Here is a 16530-nt window from a genome sequence, read left to right as displayed (position 1 = left end):
AAAGCAATGACAGGAAAATAAATTGAGTAGTTTAAATAAAGTGTGGCAAAGACCAGCATCCAACTGCGAGTAGCAGCTGATTAACCAAAGCGCAGTTGATTCGTGGACAGGTATGGGTTGGGTCGACGTCAGCCAATAGTTTGCTGGATTTTTTATAGCTTTAGATTTTACTGATCTTGAGATGGTGACAGGAAGTGGGTAGTAGTGGGAAATGACCTTGGGCTGGACTCAAAACCTAGTCCCCGGTGTAGCAGTGCACCGTTTCAGCCAAGTCCCAGGATGTAGAGACCGCCTTCGTGGAGTGTAGCCTGATATGAGCCGGGGCTTCGCACCCCTTTGTCTCGTAGGTCCGGGAGATGGCTTGCAATAGCCATCGGGACAGCCTCTGCTTAGACAGTGCTTAGCCTTAATTCCGCAGCGTAAGCTGCCGGCACCTTTCATAAAGCGGCACACAAAGCCGTGGCCGTCCAAAGTTGTCGTGCCAATGCCCACATGGCACGCGGAGATGGCCACTAGGTAGACTTTAATGGTAGAAAAGGCCTTCCCTCTATCCAGTACTGTAAGTCCTCTAGGAAAGACAGCACCATAGGCACGGAACACTGAAAAGCTACGTATTTCGCCACGTTGGTCACACCACCGGTCGAAAACAACCCATTTTAGGTCGTACAGAGATCTGGTAGACTGTGCCCTGGCACCCTGGATTGTCCTGATGACATTATCCTGGAGCCCCGTGGCATTCAGATTAAGGTGTTCCCTTGCTAGACCCATAGAGGCGTTAGTGTCTTGTCTAGGCGTGGGACCCACTCCATGGCCCGGAGAAGCCAAGTTTCGGCCATTGGTGAGGTCAGTAGGCATACGGGGGGGGGCTCCTATGTGGTAGCCCTGGTCTCCGAGTGACTGTCCGTGGGCTGCATTGGAGCCAGTAGATCACCTTATGGGGCGACGACTGTAGTCGAGTCCAAAGGGTTTGTGTGTCACGCTAAACGTTAAGTGTCCGGAGACACACATTTTCCATGTCCAACATAGAGTAACCATGGATGGAGACACAGACCGTGTGGGGGTTCTCCCAGGTCTTTGTCAAGTCAAACAAGGCGTCCTGGAATGGTGGCAGGATCCTGTGCTCGGTGAACGTCGGCTGCGGTAGCGACCATCCAGGAAGGAACGCCGTATAACCAGGGGTGTGGCGGGTTAGTGCACCCCCAGTCGCGCTGCCGTCCTTTGGCACGTGCTGTGCAGTGTCGCTTTAAGGGGTTACGTCACCTCCCTAGCGATGATGGGCTGTGGTCTAGCTGTCGAAGGGCGAGGCTGGAGACCCACGTCTCCCTCAGGGACGTCGTCGCCTTGGGGGGACTCCGAAGTGACAGAGGCGGCATAATGCGCAGCAGTGATTGGCTGCGTGTCGACCTGGTGTCTGCTTGACAGTTGGGTGGGAGACGTGACGCCTTGTTTTTTCGTAACATTGGTTAAAAACCTACAAAACTGTTATTTTCCTTTAAAAAACAAATGTCAATGAAAGAAGATGTGGTACATTATGTTTCATATTAGTCTTAGATGAGAAGAAACATTTTTGTTAAGATTTATGTAAAGGTTTATATGTCAAATTTCCTGCGGTGTGACTGTAACATTAATGAAACAATATATAATAATATATATATAAATTAACCAACAACATTTTGAATAATGTATGAAGCATTTGGCATGATTGCATAAATCTTAACTTTAGATTAAGATATGTGAATGTGGAAAAAACTCAAGACAGTAATATTAACTACAAGTTCAATTTCGTAACACAAATTCCGTCCTGTGGGGTGACATGTATGTCAATGTTTGTGAATGGGCAGCTGCAAGGCCAACTACAAGGGTCTTAAAGACTGTCTCCTAACCAGTCAGTACCTCAGTTATTGGAGAGTGCTGTGGAAGTTTAAGGTGACTCTTAACCTCTTAATATGTCTTCATATTGCAATCTTTCTGTCACACAATGCTTAGGTTCATTTTATGGTGTCCTGTGGTGTGACTGCTCTTATAGGAGGAAAAAAAGTTTTTTTATTAATGAAAACACAGATTAAGATTAAACACACTCTCATTATCAAGTTAGCATGAGTTCAGATGTCAGTCATGTATACGAAAGGATTAAAATGGCCATAATGCAGTGAATTCCCTGTGGTGTGACTCCATTTTCCTGCGGTGTGACATGCCTATGCTCTGTGTTGATGCAGGACACATTTTCCCAAAAATGGCAAAAATAAGGTGAAATTCCACAGACCACTAAGTGCTTTATTTTTTTCATTTTTTTTCCAATTTTTATCCATCATTTTTTTCAGGAATTTGAAAAACTTTTTTTTTTTTTTGCATTACGCCCTTAAACGTCAACCACCCAGTTGTGCCGGTAGCTAGCATGCAGCAGTCCGGGCACGACTCTCCACAGCATCCCTCTTAGGTGTGCCTGTAGCCAAGGCACACAGTGCAGACATCGTGGGTGTCCTCGGCAGCAATATTAAATCCACAGTCGTTCGGGCAGGGGAGAGAATCCTCCTTAAAACGCCTGTAGGAAGACAAAGACGCCATTTTCACAGTTAGCAAGCAAGTCAGGTTCTATCGGTAGATATGCCGAGCTAGTAACAATGTGCTAATAGCAGTGCTACTTAGCTGAACTAAAACTTGCTAGTGGGCTTCAAGGATAGTCAGTGATTCAGCAGAAAAAGTTAAACGACAGACTTTCAAACCATTTTACGAACAGAAAACAAAATGTCACGAAAGATACTCACGAAAGATACTAGAGCAGAACTCTATCGACAAAGTGGAGCTACTTCTGGACGCCAGGAAATGGCTTTTTTGGCTTGTTTGGTAGACAGTTCAGTCGCAGGACATAGCAACGTCATGTGCGAAGAGAGAACAGACTGGAGTCAATGAGCTATTGCAGCAGATTATGTGCTGCTGGGCGGGCCGCACTCCTGTCAGCTCATTGGCGTAGACGGCTAGCCTGATAAACCAGCCTAAATGAGAGATTGGATGTGTAATTTAGTCTGGCCCCGATGAACGATACATCCGAAGATTGTTGATGAGAACAACCCCTTGTCTATCAAACCGTACCTGTGCCTATAGGCCGGCGCTCTGACCAATCCGCGCTATCTTTCTCGTAATGTGCTTTCCCAACGTTGCGAGCTTCGTCGTCACTCCCTCAAAACCCTGCCCGCTTAGATTCAAAACAAATTCAAAACAAATCTCTGCGTTGTGATTGGTTTGCCAGATTCTTTGGTTTGGATTGGTCAGAAGGTCAGAGACATGGCCAAGTAACCAGAGCTTACACATCACGTGACCAAGATGGCGGCGCGCAGAGTCGCAGCGGCCCGGAGTACTAAACTTTTTAGTAGCTTTTATGTTTTTTTGGTGGTAGTTTTTATTATAACGCACAGTTATAGCACTCTTGCACTACAATACAGCCGGACCGAACTATTACAACTCAATCGCGGTGCACAGTACCTGCCGATCGGACACTATACCATCCCTCCGGAGATCATCAAACCACCAACGGGGACAACTGCGACAGCGAGCCGGAGGAGGAAGCGCTGTGAGCGGGGGCAGAAGAGAGGCAAGCGGGCGGGCGTCTGGGCGAGGCTAAAAGCTAAACCCTTTAGACTACCGCTTCCTACCATCTTCCTCTCTAATGTGCGGTCAATCAGGAATAAGATGGACGAGATTAGACTGCAACTGTCCACACTGAAAGCCTTGAACAACTGCTGCTGCATGATCTTCTCCGAGACCTGGCTTGACAGCTCCACTCCCGATGCTGCCATCGAGTTGGCGGACCGCAGCGTCTACCGAGCCGACAGGACAGCAGACTCGGGCAAGAAAACCGGCGGGGGCCTGACCATCTATATCGCCAACTCCTGGTGCATCAACACCACGGTTGTGAATAAACTGTACTCCAGACGCAGAACTTTTACTGCTTAAGTGCCGACCGTTCTACCTTCCCCGTGAGTTCACTGCTGTTTACATCTGTGCTGTTTACATCCCACCGGACGCTAACGCTAAGGTAGCACTAGCACAATATACAGCAACATCAACAGCTGCCTGGTAGCACACCCAGACAGTGTTTTTATCGCAGCTGGGGACTTCAATCATACGGACTTAAAATCTGTTCTGCACAAATTCCACGGAAATGTCAAATGTGCTACCAGAGGGAATAGAACTTTGGACCAGGTGTATACTAATGTAGCAAATGCTTACAGAGCCCAGGCACTACCACACCTGGGACTGTCAGACCACCTCTCCCTTTTGCTGCACCCACAGTACACACCCAAGATCAAGAGAGCTGAGATCACCGTCCGAAATGTAAGAATATGGCCAGAGAACGCTGTTCCTATGCTCCAGGACTGTTTCCACCACACAGACTGGGATGTTTTCAGGGAACAGGACACAGTAACTCGGGAATTACTGGACAATTACACCACCTCTGTCTTGGATTACATCTGCTTCTGTGTGAACAATGTCACAACTTGGAAACAAAGCCGTGTGTATCCTAACACTCCACCTTGGATGACACACGGTGTACAGCAGCTCCTCAGAGCTAGGAATTATGCATTTTGGTCTGGTGACCAGGAGGCATACAACAGGGCCAGGACTGCGCTGAGGAGGGGCATCAAGTCTGCCAAACAACAACACCGGAGGCGCATCGAAGCCAGATTCGCAGACATGGCAAATCCCAGGCAGGTGTGGGAGGGCATCAGGGCCATAACTGACTACAAAAAGAAAACACCATCTACCCCAGCCAATAGTCCCACCCTGGCGGAGGATTTAAATGTCTTTTATGCCCGTTTTGACAGGGAGAACACCGACCCTGCCCTCCCCCCCCTCCCCCCCTCAGCGCCAGCCCCAGTCCTGACCACACATGAGGTGAGGTGCGCTCTCCGCAGCATCAACATCAGGAAAGCACCCGGGCCGGACGGAGTACCGGGCCGGGTGCTCAAGGACTGCGCTGCGGAGCTCACAGACGTCCTCACCTCCATCTTCAACATCTCGCTGTCCACCTCATGGGTACCAGCCTGCTTCAAAGCCGCCACAATAGTCCCCCTTCCCAAACAGTCCCACGTCACAGGTCTTAACGACTACAGGCCGGTGGCACTCACTCCCATCCCCGCCAAGTGCATGGAGAGACTGGTCATAAAACACATCAAAGCCGCTACCCCACCATCACACGACCCACACCAGTTTGCCTACAGGGAAAACCGCTCCACAGAGGACGCCATCGCCATCGTGCTCCACACACTGCTGGAACATCTGGAGCACAAAAACACCTACGCTCGCCTCCTCTTTGTGGACTACAGTTCAGCATTCAACACCATCCGGCCCTACAAACTCCGCCATAAACTCCACCAACTGGGTCTCAACACCACCCTGTGCAACTGGACTGTGGACTTTCTCACCAACCGTACTCAGAGGGTCAGAGTTGGCAACAACATCTCCTCCACTCTGTCCATTAACACCGGCGCGCCCCAGGGGTGCGTGTTAAGCCCTCTGCTCTACACCCTGTTCACACATGACTGCTCTGCCTCCTCTCCCTCCAATCTGATTGTCAAGTTCGCGGACGACACCACCGTCCTGGGCCTCATCACCAACAGCGACGAGGGGGATTACAGGGCAGAGGTGCAACATCTGGCCTCATGGTGTGACAGCAACAACCTTGCTCTTAACACCAAAAAGACCAAGGAAATGATTGTGGACTTTAGGAAGAAACAGCCGAAGCATCACAAACCCCTCTCCATCGGGTCAGAGGTGGTGGAGAGAGTCAGTACTTTTAAATTTCTGGGAGTGACCCTGGCGGAGGACCTGTCCTGGGGCACCCACATTGCCTCTGCTGTTGGGAAGGCCCAGCAGCGCCTTTTCTACCTGAGGAAGCTGAGGAGTTACCACATCCCCAGACCACTGCTGGTGAACTTTTACAACTGTGCCATCAGCAGTGTTCTGACCTATGGGTTCCTAGCGTGGTTCTCCAGCTCCTTCAAAGCAGATCAGCAGGCACTCCAGCGTGTGGTGAAAACAGCAGGGAAAATCACTGGAATGCCTCTCCCGGAGATTAGTACCATCTACACCACACGCTGTCTACGGAGAGTGCATAACATCCTGCGTGACAGCCACCATCCTGCCTACCATCTGTTCCAACAGCTACCCTCAGGTAGAAGGTACAGGTCCCTTCAGAGCCGCACTGAAAGACTGGCCAACAGCGTTTACCACCAGGCCATTAGACTTATGAATTTGCAGGACTGCTGAGGAACATTACTGTCTTAAATGTTGTACGCGTACACACACACACACACACACACACAGAATGTCCAAAGGACGTACGCACGCATGTTTGAGAGAGGAGGGGGGGGGTGTCGTATTATGCACTTATTCGCTTCTGCACTTTAAGTGGGATGGGGGGACTGGGGGGGGGTCAAGCACTGGTGTCACTTTTACCTCGTTTTGCACTTTACTTGGAAACCTGCTACTACTAAGTGTTGTACCCCAAACACAATTTCGTTGCCTTTTTGACAATGACAATAAATTCTTGAATCCCTTGAATCCTCTTGGCTAGCCTGGCAGACCACTCAAACGATGCACGGCCAGACCACTCGCAGCCGAAAATGTTCGGCTTCCAGCGGGTGGCGCTGGTTTAGGCCTGTACTAGGCTACTAGACGGCATGATTGAAGTGAGCTTCGGCAAATGGACAAGCAGAGACTTATCCCATAATGAGATGTTGAACAATTCGAACGAAAGAGAACTATAGAAGGTTTTTTCGGAAGGAGTTTCACATGTTTTTGACATGTTTTAAGATTATGCTTATATGTATCTAATTCTATTGAATTAGTAAAATGATTATTGACTTCAATACAAACATATTTTACTTCTAATTGTTTCCGACGGTGTTGACAAAAACAAGTAGCCTAGGCCTATTAGCCTATCTTATGAAAAAAGTGAAATGCAAGTCTGAGGGCTCTCTTGCCCATCTATTTAGGACTTGTCCAAAACCACACCTGTACAATTTCTGGAGTGAAATGTTTAAATGACCATTAATCTGCCATTTTCACTTTTTGAGTAGGCCTATTAGGCTACTTTAATGGCACCAGAGGCGATCAAGCACTAGGGTACCAACGTTAGTTGGATGAATCCAGTTGACTATTAGGCTACTGTGGTATATGCATATGTTATACTCAACCTTGCCACTAGGCGGAGCCTGTTCCTACTAATACATGCGTTGTCTACTGTATCACCAGAGTAGAAGTACAGTGCTTAGAGTGAAGCCACGCTCCTGTATGCTCTCATACTTACCTTACTGATGTTTTAATAAAAGTACATTTTATTATACCTACGAGTGTTTCTTACGACACAACATATTGGCGACGAGGATGACGACTCTACAGCTGTGCCAGCCGACGCCTTTTCTACAAAATCCGGGCGATCCAGTGATTCCCTTCAAAGCATGGATCCGCTCCTTCGAGAACTTTCTGCAAGCAATGTCGGAGGGTGAGCTAACCGATGCTAGGAAACGTGCTTTACTGATTCACTGCTTGGGCGCTGAAGGTCAAAGACTTTTCTACACGTTGACAGTTAATGGAAATACATACGCGAATGCTTTAAAAGCTCTGGAGGACTTTTTCATACCCAAAGTCAATGTCGTGGCCGAACGCTACCGCTTCAGACAGCGTGGTCAGCGGGCGGGAGAAACGACAGACCAGTTCCATGCTGCATTAAAGGAGCTGGTTACGACATGCAATTTCGGTCGATTAGAAAACGAGATGCTACGCGATCAGATCGTCGAAAAGACTAACTCCTCAAGCATCAGGGAAAAGTTGCTCCTGGAGGAAAAGTTAACGCTAGCCAAAACGTTGACGATTGCGCGCCAAGTTGAGACCGCCATTTCGGAGGCTAAAGCCATGAGCATGACCGCTGAGGGTGCCTCGGTGCAAACGGTAAACGCCACAGGATTGCATCAACACGGCAACTACCAGAGAGGGGAGACTACACCGCCTCAATCTTCGGCTGCACCGGGGAACACATGCTACAGGTGTGGATCAGCTTCACACAAGGCGGATTACAGAGACTGTCCGGCTAGAGATGCCCAATGCAATACCTGCAGAAAGAAAGGACACTTCGCGAAAGTCTGCAGAGGCAGCAAGCAAGTGCACGAGATCGCCGTACCAGAGGTAACAATCCTGAATGTTAACGCAGGTCATGGCAGTAACATCATGTGTACAGTTAAAGTGAGTGCAGGGGGAACACAAAGCCATGATGTCGAACTAATGCTAGACACAGGCTCAGCAGTGTCAATTTTACCAGAGACGGTTTATGCAAAGTGCTTCCCTGCTACCACTGCGCTCACGAAGCCTTGCTGCCGACTGAAAGACTGGGGGGGAAATGAGATACCCGTGCTGGGGTGCTTGAATGCAACAGTGACATTTGGTGACTGTAATACTGCCACAGACCTCTACATTGCAAAGCAAGGGTCTGCAATCCTAGGCAGAGACCTGTTCACTGCACTACAAATGCAATTGATCAATGGCCAAGTTGCAGCACGCCCTGCTGCCACATTGACACACCAGGTGAAAGTCCTTACCTCTACACTGCCTGCTGTCACCGATACTGAATTCAAAGCTGCATGCATGTCCTGTCCTGTACACACTGAGCTGCGACAACTACTAACCACCAGATGGCCTGCGTGCGCCGAACAGCTCAGCTCAGACCTACAACCCTTCTTCGAGCTCCGAAACGAACTCTCTCTACAAGGTGACCGTGTCGTACGTGGTTCTCACAGACTGCTGGTGCCAGGCAGTCTACAGGCGAAGTTCATCGCACTCGCCCACGACACACACCCAGGCATCGTGAATGCAAAGCAGAGACTGAGAGAAGAATACTGGTGGCCTGGCATGGACGCCCAGGTCGACACTGCACTCGGATCCTGCACTACATGCCGAGAATACGACAAATCAGCTGTCACACACACACCACCACTACAGCCCGTGCCTCACCCAAAAGAGGCCTGGGACAAGGTGGCGATAGACCTGGTGGGGCCTTTCGAAAGAGCGCCCATGGGCTGTCGCTTTGCTGTCACACTGGTAGATTACCACAGCCAGTGGCCCGAGGTAGCTTTTCTTCCTAATGTTACCTCACATGCAATTGTTGAGTTTCTGTGTTCTGTTTTCAGCAGAGAGGGCAACCCCAAAGAACTGGTGTCTTACAGCCCTCAATTCGTGTCACGTGAGCTTGAGGCTTTCCTTCAGGACAGAGGGATAGTGCACACAAAGTCATCGGTCAGGGCGAACGGTGAGATCGAGCTCTTCAATCGCAGCTTGAGAGACAGCCTTCAGAATGCACTCCTCGAAGGACGGCCCTGGAAGGAGTTTACACGTGAGTTCCTGCAAGTCTACCGTGCTACACCTCACTCCACTACACAGTGCTCGCCTGCAGAACTGCTGCATGGCCGGCCTATGCGCACCAAGCTTCATGTGGCTGGACGTCCACTGCAGCAACAGCAAAGACTGCCCAAACAGAAACAAACAAAACACACTGATCGCAAAAGAGTGGCCAAACACATGTCCTTCAATTGTGGCTCTTACGTTCATGCGAAAAATCCTGCTTCCAACCTTGCTCCAGTTTCTCTACAGGGGAAAGATCGTGAGACTGATGGTGATGGGAGAACCATTACCGGTGGACACTGAACCTGCAACACCACGACCTGATGGTGTACCACCACCTGGCAGACCGACCAGGTGCCACAGGGTCCCAGAATGGACAAGGGACTTTTTGTTGAAATGAACTGATGAGTTATGCATTTTGTTTATCAATTAATAATTTAAGCACGCTCCCCACGGATGCGGCGAGCCAGCTGGATGTCCTTGGGCATGATGGTAACCCTCTTGGCGTGAATGGCGCACAGGTTAGTGTCCTCGAACAAGCCGACCAGGTAAGCCTCGCTGGCCTCCTGAAGAGCCATGACTGCAGAACTCTGGAAGCGCAGGTCGGTCTTGAAGTCCTGGGCGATTTCCCTGACTAGACGCTGGAAAGGAAGCTTGCGGATCAGGAGCTCGGTGGACTTCTGAACATTTATTATACATTCGTGTGTTTCTTACGACACAACAGCTACGGAACGGGCTGGAATCTTACCGTTTAATTGGAAAGGCTACCCTGGCATCACCGGCGGCAACCCACTAGTCTCTCCTTCCATCGACAGCGCCGTCGCTATCCAGGAGCCACGACCACTCGGAATTAGCCTGGGCGAATAGCCGATGTGCGGAGCCAAAATCTTTGGGTCGAGTACAGAGGATGGCGTCGCGAGGCTAACTCGGAATCGCCCTGCAGTGCAACCAGTGGCTTAGCGCAACAGAACTGACGAATCTCTGCTCCTCCATCCCGCCGAGCTGCCGATATGTCTTAAAGTCTCTCCACGTCTTGCGTCGTCCCAGATATGTCCACAGAATCTCCCGATATAACTTTGTGCATATGAATAGCCTACAACTCCGACTGTCACTTCAGTCCGATGCCACCCCCTTGTAGCGACGTCATCAAAACAAACGTCACGCAGAGCTCTCTCGGACACCTGCTGGTTGTGCCTAGTCTACATTCCAGACAGGTTGAAATGACAGCCCTTCCTAGAAAAAAATGTGTTGAGATGGCATTAGCCTATTGGCATTTAGCCATTGTGCTACCAAAAAACTATTGGATATAATATTTGTTCTTCTTTCTCTCTCTCAATCACATTGAATGACAGTTATAATAATGCTGCTAACGATGTAGGCTACTAAAATTCCATTGATTGTGATTTATTATAGGCTATAGAATATAGGGCCTGATAGGCCTAAAGAATATGTTCAGCTATTCCCTTTGTCTATAGTTTGTCCATGTCAAGATAGCCAACTGCTGGCAATATCCTAAAGGTGCACTGTAATAGGCCTATTCTTAGTTTATTTCCAGAATTGTTGCTGCCCATTCACAAATATTACCTTTTTCATACACACATAGGCCTATCCGTTATGACTGGGAAAATTGCACTTTTCATAGGCCTACATGAAAAGAGGATCTACTCCATTGTCCGCCATTTTGAATTTCCAAAAATAAACATTTTTAGCTTCAAAACTTGCTACTTTACTTTGGTCATACTAGTAGCCTATATTGGTTCATTATTTGGTAAATATTCAGGAGAAGATAGATTTGTCAGTAGACAGCACAGTTTCATTGAACAGCATATATGTTGCAATACCTACTCTGGTCACCATCCTACACAGTGCACCTTTAAAGTTCACAGCAATGCCGTCTATTATTCAGTGGTTTATGCTACAGAATAAGATGGTGTGTAGCCTAGCATAGGTCTATAGAATTGCACTTTTTGGTTAGGCCTACTCTCTCTAACTACTGGACCAAAGCCTCTCTGTTCAAAACACTCTCTTGTATGGTATGGTCATTGCTAAAATATTGATATTACTGTAAGACTGTGGAAATCAGAATCTGTTGAGAATGATACAGCTGAGAGGGGGTGGTTCTTAGTTGCCATTGCGAGACATTAGTCCATTGCATTTTTTTTTACTACTAAGGGGGGCATTGGCAGACTCAAGGGGGCGTTAGGAATCCATGCAAAACAAATAAAAACACATTACATTGGCACTCAAGTCCTTCGATTCAATGCATTTGAATCAGGTGTAAGTTGGATAAACTGAAAACTTGTCTGTACACATGTGACTGAAAAAATACATTTGGACTTAGCTCCAGGCATTCACACAAACATTAATCAAGACATGACAAAACCAGACATGACAAGACAAGTCATGTAGGCCTATGCTGGTGGTCAACTTGCGCTGTTGAATAAGGCTACTGGGGATGAAGTATTTCCTGTATTTGTTTTTGTGGGCTTGTGGTGTACATATTGATGGGAGCAGATAGAAGGAGTGATGGAGGGGGTGAGAGGGGTCCTCTGTGATCATGTTGGTTTTCCCTTCTTGACAGGTGTACAGTAGCTTACAGCTCAGATTGAGGAGGGGCCAGTTATTTTGATTGCCTGTTCAGTGTAAGCTTGGGGTTTTTTGTCTAATGGAATGTTTGTCTAAGGTTAGAATGTCCTTGCTGACTTCACATGGCCTGTGTTTCCTGGTAGGTTTTTTTAAATGTAATTTGACCTTTATTTAACCAGGGAAAGTACCCTTATGACTTGTGCCCAGTGACTCTTCTTCCAGGGAGTCCTGGCCAAGTCATCTCGAGCGCAACCATACCCTTGCCTCTCAACCACCAGTTTTGGGCAGAAAACAGTGGCAAATATGCCACAAGGGAAAAAAAACCACAGCAAAGCCTTCACCTTTTAAAATTTTCTTTTGACATGGTGCATTTAATAATGTGCTGAAGATTAAAAAAAAAACCTGTAGCACACATTAAATGCACCATGTCATGCTCTGAGTAGCCAAATTGTGTAGGTGAACCAATTAATCAGTCATCAATGAACCGATTAAACAAATCTATTCAAGTTAATGAAACACAACAAGAAGTCATCATTACTATTACTTTTATTGATTCCGAGCTGGTTGGATCACATTTGTGGCAGTTGGGTTCTGGGGCCCTTGATAAACTAGGTTTGTGTAAATGACTTAATAGTGAAGTGAAAGAAAGTCCACTTGGGAAACTCCAACTCCCATTGTCATTGTGACACAGCGCTCCACAGCACACAACAAAATTGCATTTATGCCTCACCAGTTTAAGGGGCAGCTCTCAATGGTGCCCCAAGGTAGCAGTGCGGCAGGATGGTAGCCTACAATGCTCAGGGTACCTCAGTCATGGAGGAGGATTGGGGAGATCACTGGTTAATTACTCCTACCAACCTGGCAGGTCGGGAGTCGAACCAGCAACCTTTGGGATACAAGTCTGACACCCTAACCGCTCACCCATGACTACCGTGTTGTATGCACTGCCTGTCCAGAATTGCTGTCTTTTCACCAAAAAGAGTGACAGCTACCCATTAAAATACTGAAATGGGCAGGAATGGTGCCTTCTCACAAGAAAAGATCATAAATCGTATCCAAAGCACGAATGAATAGAATTAGATGGGGTTGAAATGACTAACCCATAAACTTCACTCGAAGAAGTATGCATACGCAATGAGGAAGAGGAGTTTAAAAAGTAACTTGGAAAGTGCAGTGAATCAGTGATAGTGTAGCTGTGGTACGAGTCATGCAGTTTGCCTATTTGATTAAACAATGGAGGTCGATCATGTGTTTTTATAATACGAGGAACTGCTGGGAAACTCTGTCAAAGCTGTTCCTTTGTTATTAGTGAGGATTCAGACAGTTCGAGGAACTATTGGCGATCTGAATCTATTGGCGATGGATCTACGCACTGACGCACAGTAAGTTATTCTTAAGTGCTGAAATACAGAAGCTTTAATTTAGGCCTACTGTGAATGTTCTTTTAATATTTACAACGTTAGAGTTCATATTAACAGCCCTGTATTGTTAGCACATGGAGTCATTTTAATGGAGTCCGTTTATTTTCAAGATGCTGCCTATTCACAACTTTGATCTTTTCATGAAGATTTACTGAATACATTAACTGACTATATTTACTGGTCTAACCGAAATAAATTACGTTTTGCAGCCAAAGATGTCTGTTTCTGGTAGCCCAATTCAAAATAGTGTTATCATATTCTAACTTAAAAAAAAATATATATATATGACTTTGGGTCGGGAATCGAACCCTGGTTGCCAGGTAGCAGTCCAGTGCCCATCCGTTTAAGGCACGGCTGGGCCATCATATTCTGACTTTTAACATTTTGCAAAACCCTTTGCAGTTTTTACAAATTTTGCAGTAATTTGAAATTATGTTTTTACACATCTACTGTTTATAATTCTAGGTTCATTAAGACAACAGTGAGAGCAGCAGGAAATGAATGCCAGACTCTGGACGGAGGAACTGATCTTGTATGCTCCATTCAGATGATCTACCTTCCCATTATGTATGGACTGATATTCATGGTTGGACTGGTGGGCAACGTCACTGCGCTGGTTGTCTACCTGGTCAAACTCCGTCCTCTCAGCAGCAGCAGCATCATCATGGTAAACCTGACCATTGCTGACCTGCTGTACATCCTAACCCTGCCCTTCCTGGTGCATTTCTACTACACGGGCCAGTGGGAGTTTGGGGACTTCATGTGTCGGCTGGTGCGCTCCTGTTTTCATTTCAACCTGTACGGGAGCATCTTGTTGCTGACGGTGCTCAGTGTCTTCCGCTACGTGGTGGTAGTGTATCCCCTCAAGGCGGAGACAGTGAACAGGCCTAGTTTCGCTGTCATCTGCTGCTTGGCTGCGTGGCTGCTCTGTGTCATAATCACCTTTCCTGTGTATGGTCTGATCAAGGCCGACACAGGAGCGCAGCAGGAACACAGCTGCATTGACTTTGCCAGCCAGAGGAACGTGTGGGTGTACGGGTGGATTCTCACCGTCTTGGGCTTCTTGATCCCTCTGTTTGCGGTGTGCCTGAGTTACTCCTGTGTGGCCAGGGCCCTGTCCAGCGGAGGGGTGCTCCCTACGAGGTCGACACATCTGCAGGCCCGCCGCCTGGCTGTGGTGACCCTGCTGGTGTTCGTGGTCTGCTTCACCCCGTACCACGTGCTCCGCCAGGCCCGCATGTACACCGCCATGATGAGCAACGTGTCCCCCGCGCTGGAGGTCGGCGTTCACGCTGCGTATATCATCTCGCGGCCCCTAGCTGCCCTCAACACGCTCTTCGACCTGGCTCTGGTCACCTTGGCTGGGGATCGCTTTCAGCAGGCCCTGCGGAGCCTTCTCCACTGGAATGGCTGCCTTTTCTACAGAGCCGCCCCACCACCACGGAGCTTTATTCCATCTGTTTACAGACCTAGGGGTTCGTCAGGCAATGGCCTTATTGAAAATTGATGATCAACCAACCAGTGATGATGGGCCACTGGAATTCTGACGCCACAATTTTGTAACTAACTCTACTGTGTAAAGTAGAAGTAAGACTAGTACATTAATATTACATATTTGATACAGCAGTTATTGCACTGTAACTAATGATGGTTTTCACTACCCTTTACCTATGCTTGTAATAAATATTCCAAAGCATGTGATACTAGATGGCTTACATTACATTACATTGCACTTAGCTGACGCTTTAATTTATTCAAAGCGACTTAAAACTATTATTTTTCAGGGTATTGGCTACAGTCCCTGGAGCAATGTGGGATTAGGTGCCTTGCTCAAGGTCACTTCAGCCATGGATGGAGATAGGGACAGGTCAGGGGGGACTCTAACCACTAGGTCACGGCTGCACCAATAAGGCAGCTTATTTCAATAATTACTCTACCTGTACCTGGCACAATAGTTGCGCTAATTAGAGGGTTTAATTGTAAATGTTAAAGGGTAAGCTACTATTGTACTTTCGGGAGCATGACTGCTTATCACATATACCGTAGTACTGTAGACAACAATTTGCATAGCCCCTTATCAGACACTGTCCCGCCACTGGGACCTTGTAGTCACTGAAAAACTACCATAGTACTACACCACTATGGGAGTGCACAGGGCCTTTACATCAAAACTTGGTTATTGCCTTTCTGGTAACAGCTGGTTTATACAACAGGGGTAGTCTCTTTTTAAGATATTTGTTGAGGTTTTTCAACTTTATTTGGACAGGACAGTGGAGAATGAGAGAGGAAACGAATAGGGAGAGAGAGACAGGGAAGGGTTGGCAAAGGACCCCTGCCGGAGTCGAACCCGGGTCAGCCACGTAGCAGAGGAGTGCCCTACCATTATTGCCACGGCAGGGCCACAGGGGTAGTTCTAGTGAATGTGTTAATGTGTGAAACTGCATCTCCTCTGCAGTACTAATAAAATTCACAAGATGGCGCTGCTCTACTCCATTCCAAGCAATGAGGAATTTGAACCTAAAATTCTGATTGGACAAACATCCCCCTCATTTGGGCAATATTTTCCCACATTGCATATTATAATTATATTGTCTCATGCTATCCGACTTGTGCATAGCTGTTCCCCTGGTAAATATAAATAAGGAACTGGCATTAGTGCGCAATAGAAATAAAAACACATTTTATTTCATGGGTTTAAACTGCCAACCTGTTCAAAATGTTCTGTTGAACAAGATATATCTCATGGTTTTTAGGGCAGAATTACACAGCCTTATCCAATATCTGTCTTGAGTCGCATAACTCCATTTAATAATGAAGAACCCTATGTAATCCGTTTTAATTAACTTGGAATGTTTTCACTGCAGATAAGGTCACTGTCGTAAACAGTTATTGCCATTTGCTGTACCGTGTGACTTGTAAAATGTTAAAGCAACAACAAGCTGCTTGCACAGCACAGTACCGTACACCGCCTGCTTTTTTATCTCCCTTAAACACCTCTTCAGCCATCTCTTACTCTACGTGGGGATGTAATTAGTGTTACTATTTTGGGAATTATTCTTGCCCCAGGGTGGGGGGAAATCTTTTTTCTTATTTTTTTCTTTTTTAAAACAAATCAATGATTTTCTGTTTG

At 47.2% G+C, this 16530-nt stretch overlaps 1 protein-coding gene across 1 annotated transcript; it reads left to right on the top strand.

Annotated features, from left to right (window-relative positions):
- The first annotated feature begins 13947 nt into the window (after window positions 1-13947).
- LOC134460471 (2-oxoglutarate receptor 1-like) lies at window positions 13948-14964 on the top strand. Its single transcript, XM_063212859.1, has one exon. It carries the CDS (start codon window positions 13948-13950, stop codon window positions 14905-14907), a length of 960 nt encoding a protein of 319 aa, XP_063068929.1. The 3' UTR covers window positions 14908-14964.
- Window positions 14965-16530: the final 1566 nt, after the last annotated feature.

The sequence above is a fragment of the Engraulis encrasicolus genome, chromosome 13 (assembly GCF_034702125.1).
Source record: "Engraulis encrasicolus isolate BLACKSEA-1 chromosome 13, IST_EnEncr_1.0, whole genome shotgun sequence".
NCBI lineage: Eukaryota > Metazoa > Chordata > Actinopteri > Clupeiformes > Engraulidae > Engraulis > Engraulis encrasicolus.
Note: the sequence above shows the minus strand (reverse complement) of the source record. Positions and strands in the feature narration are given on the sequence as shown.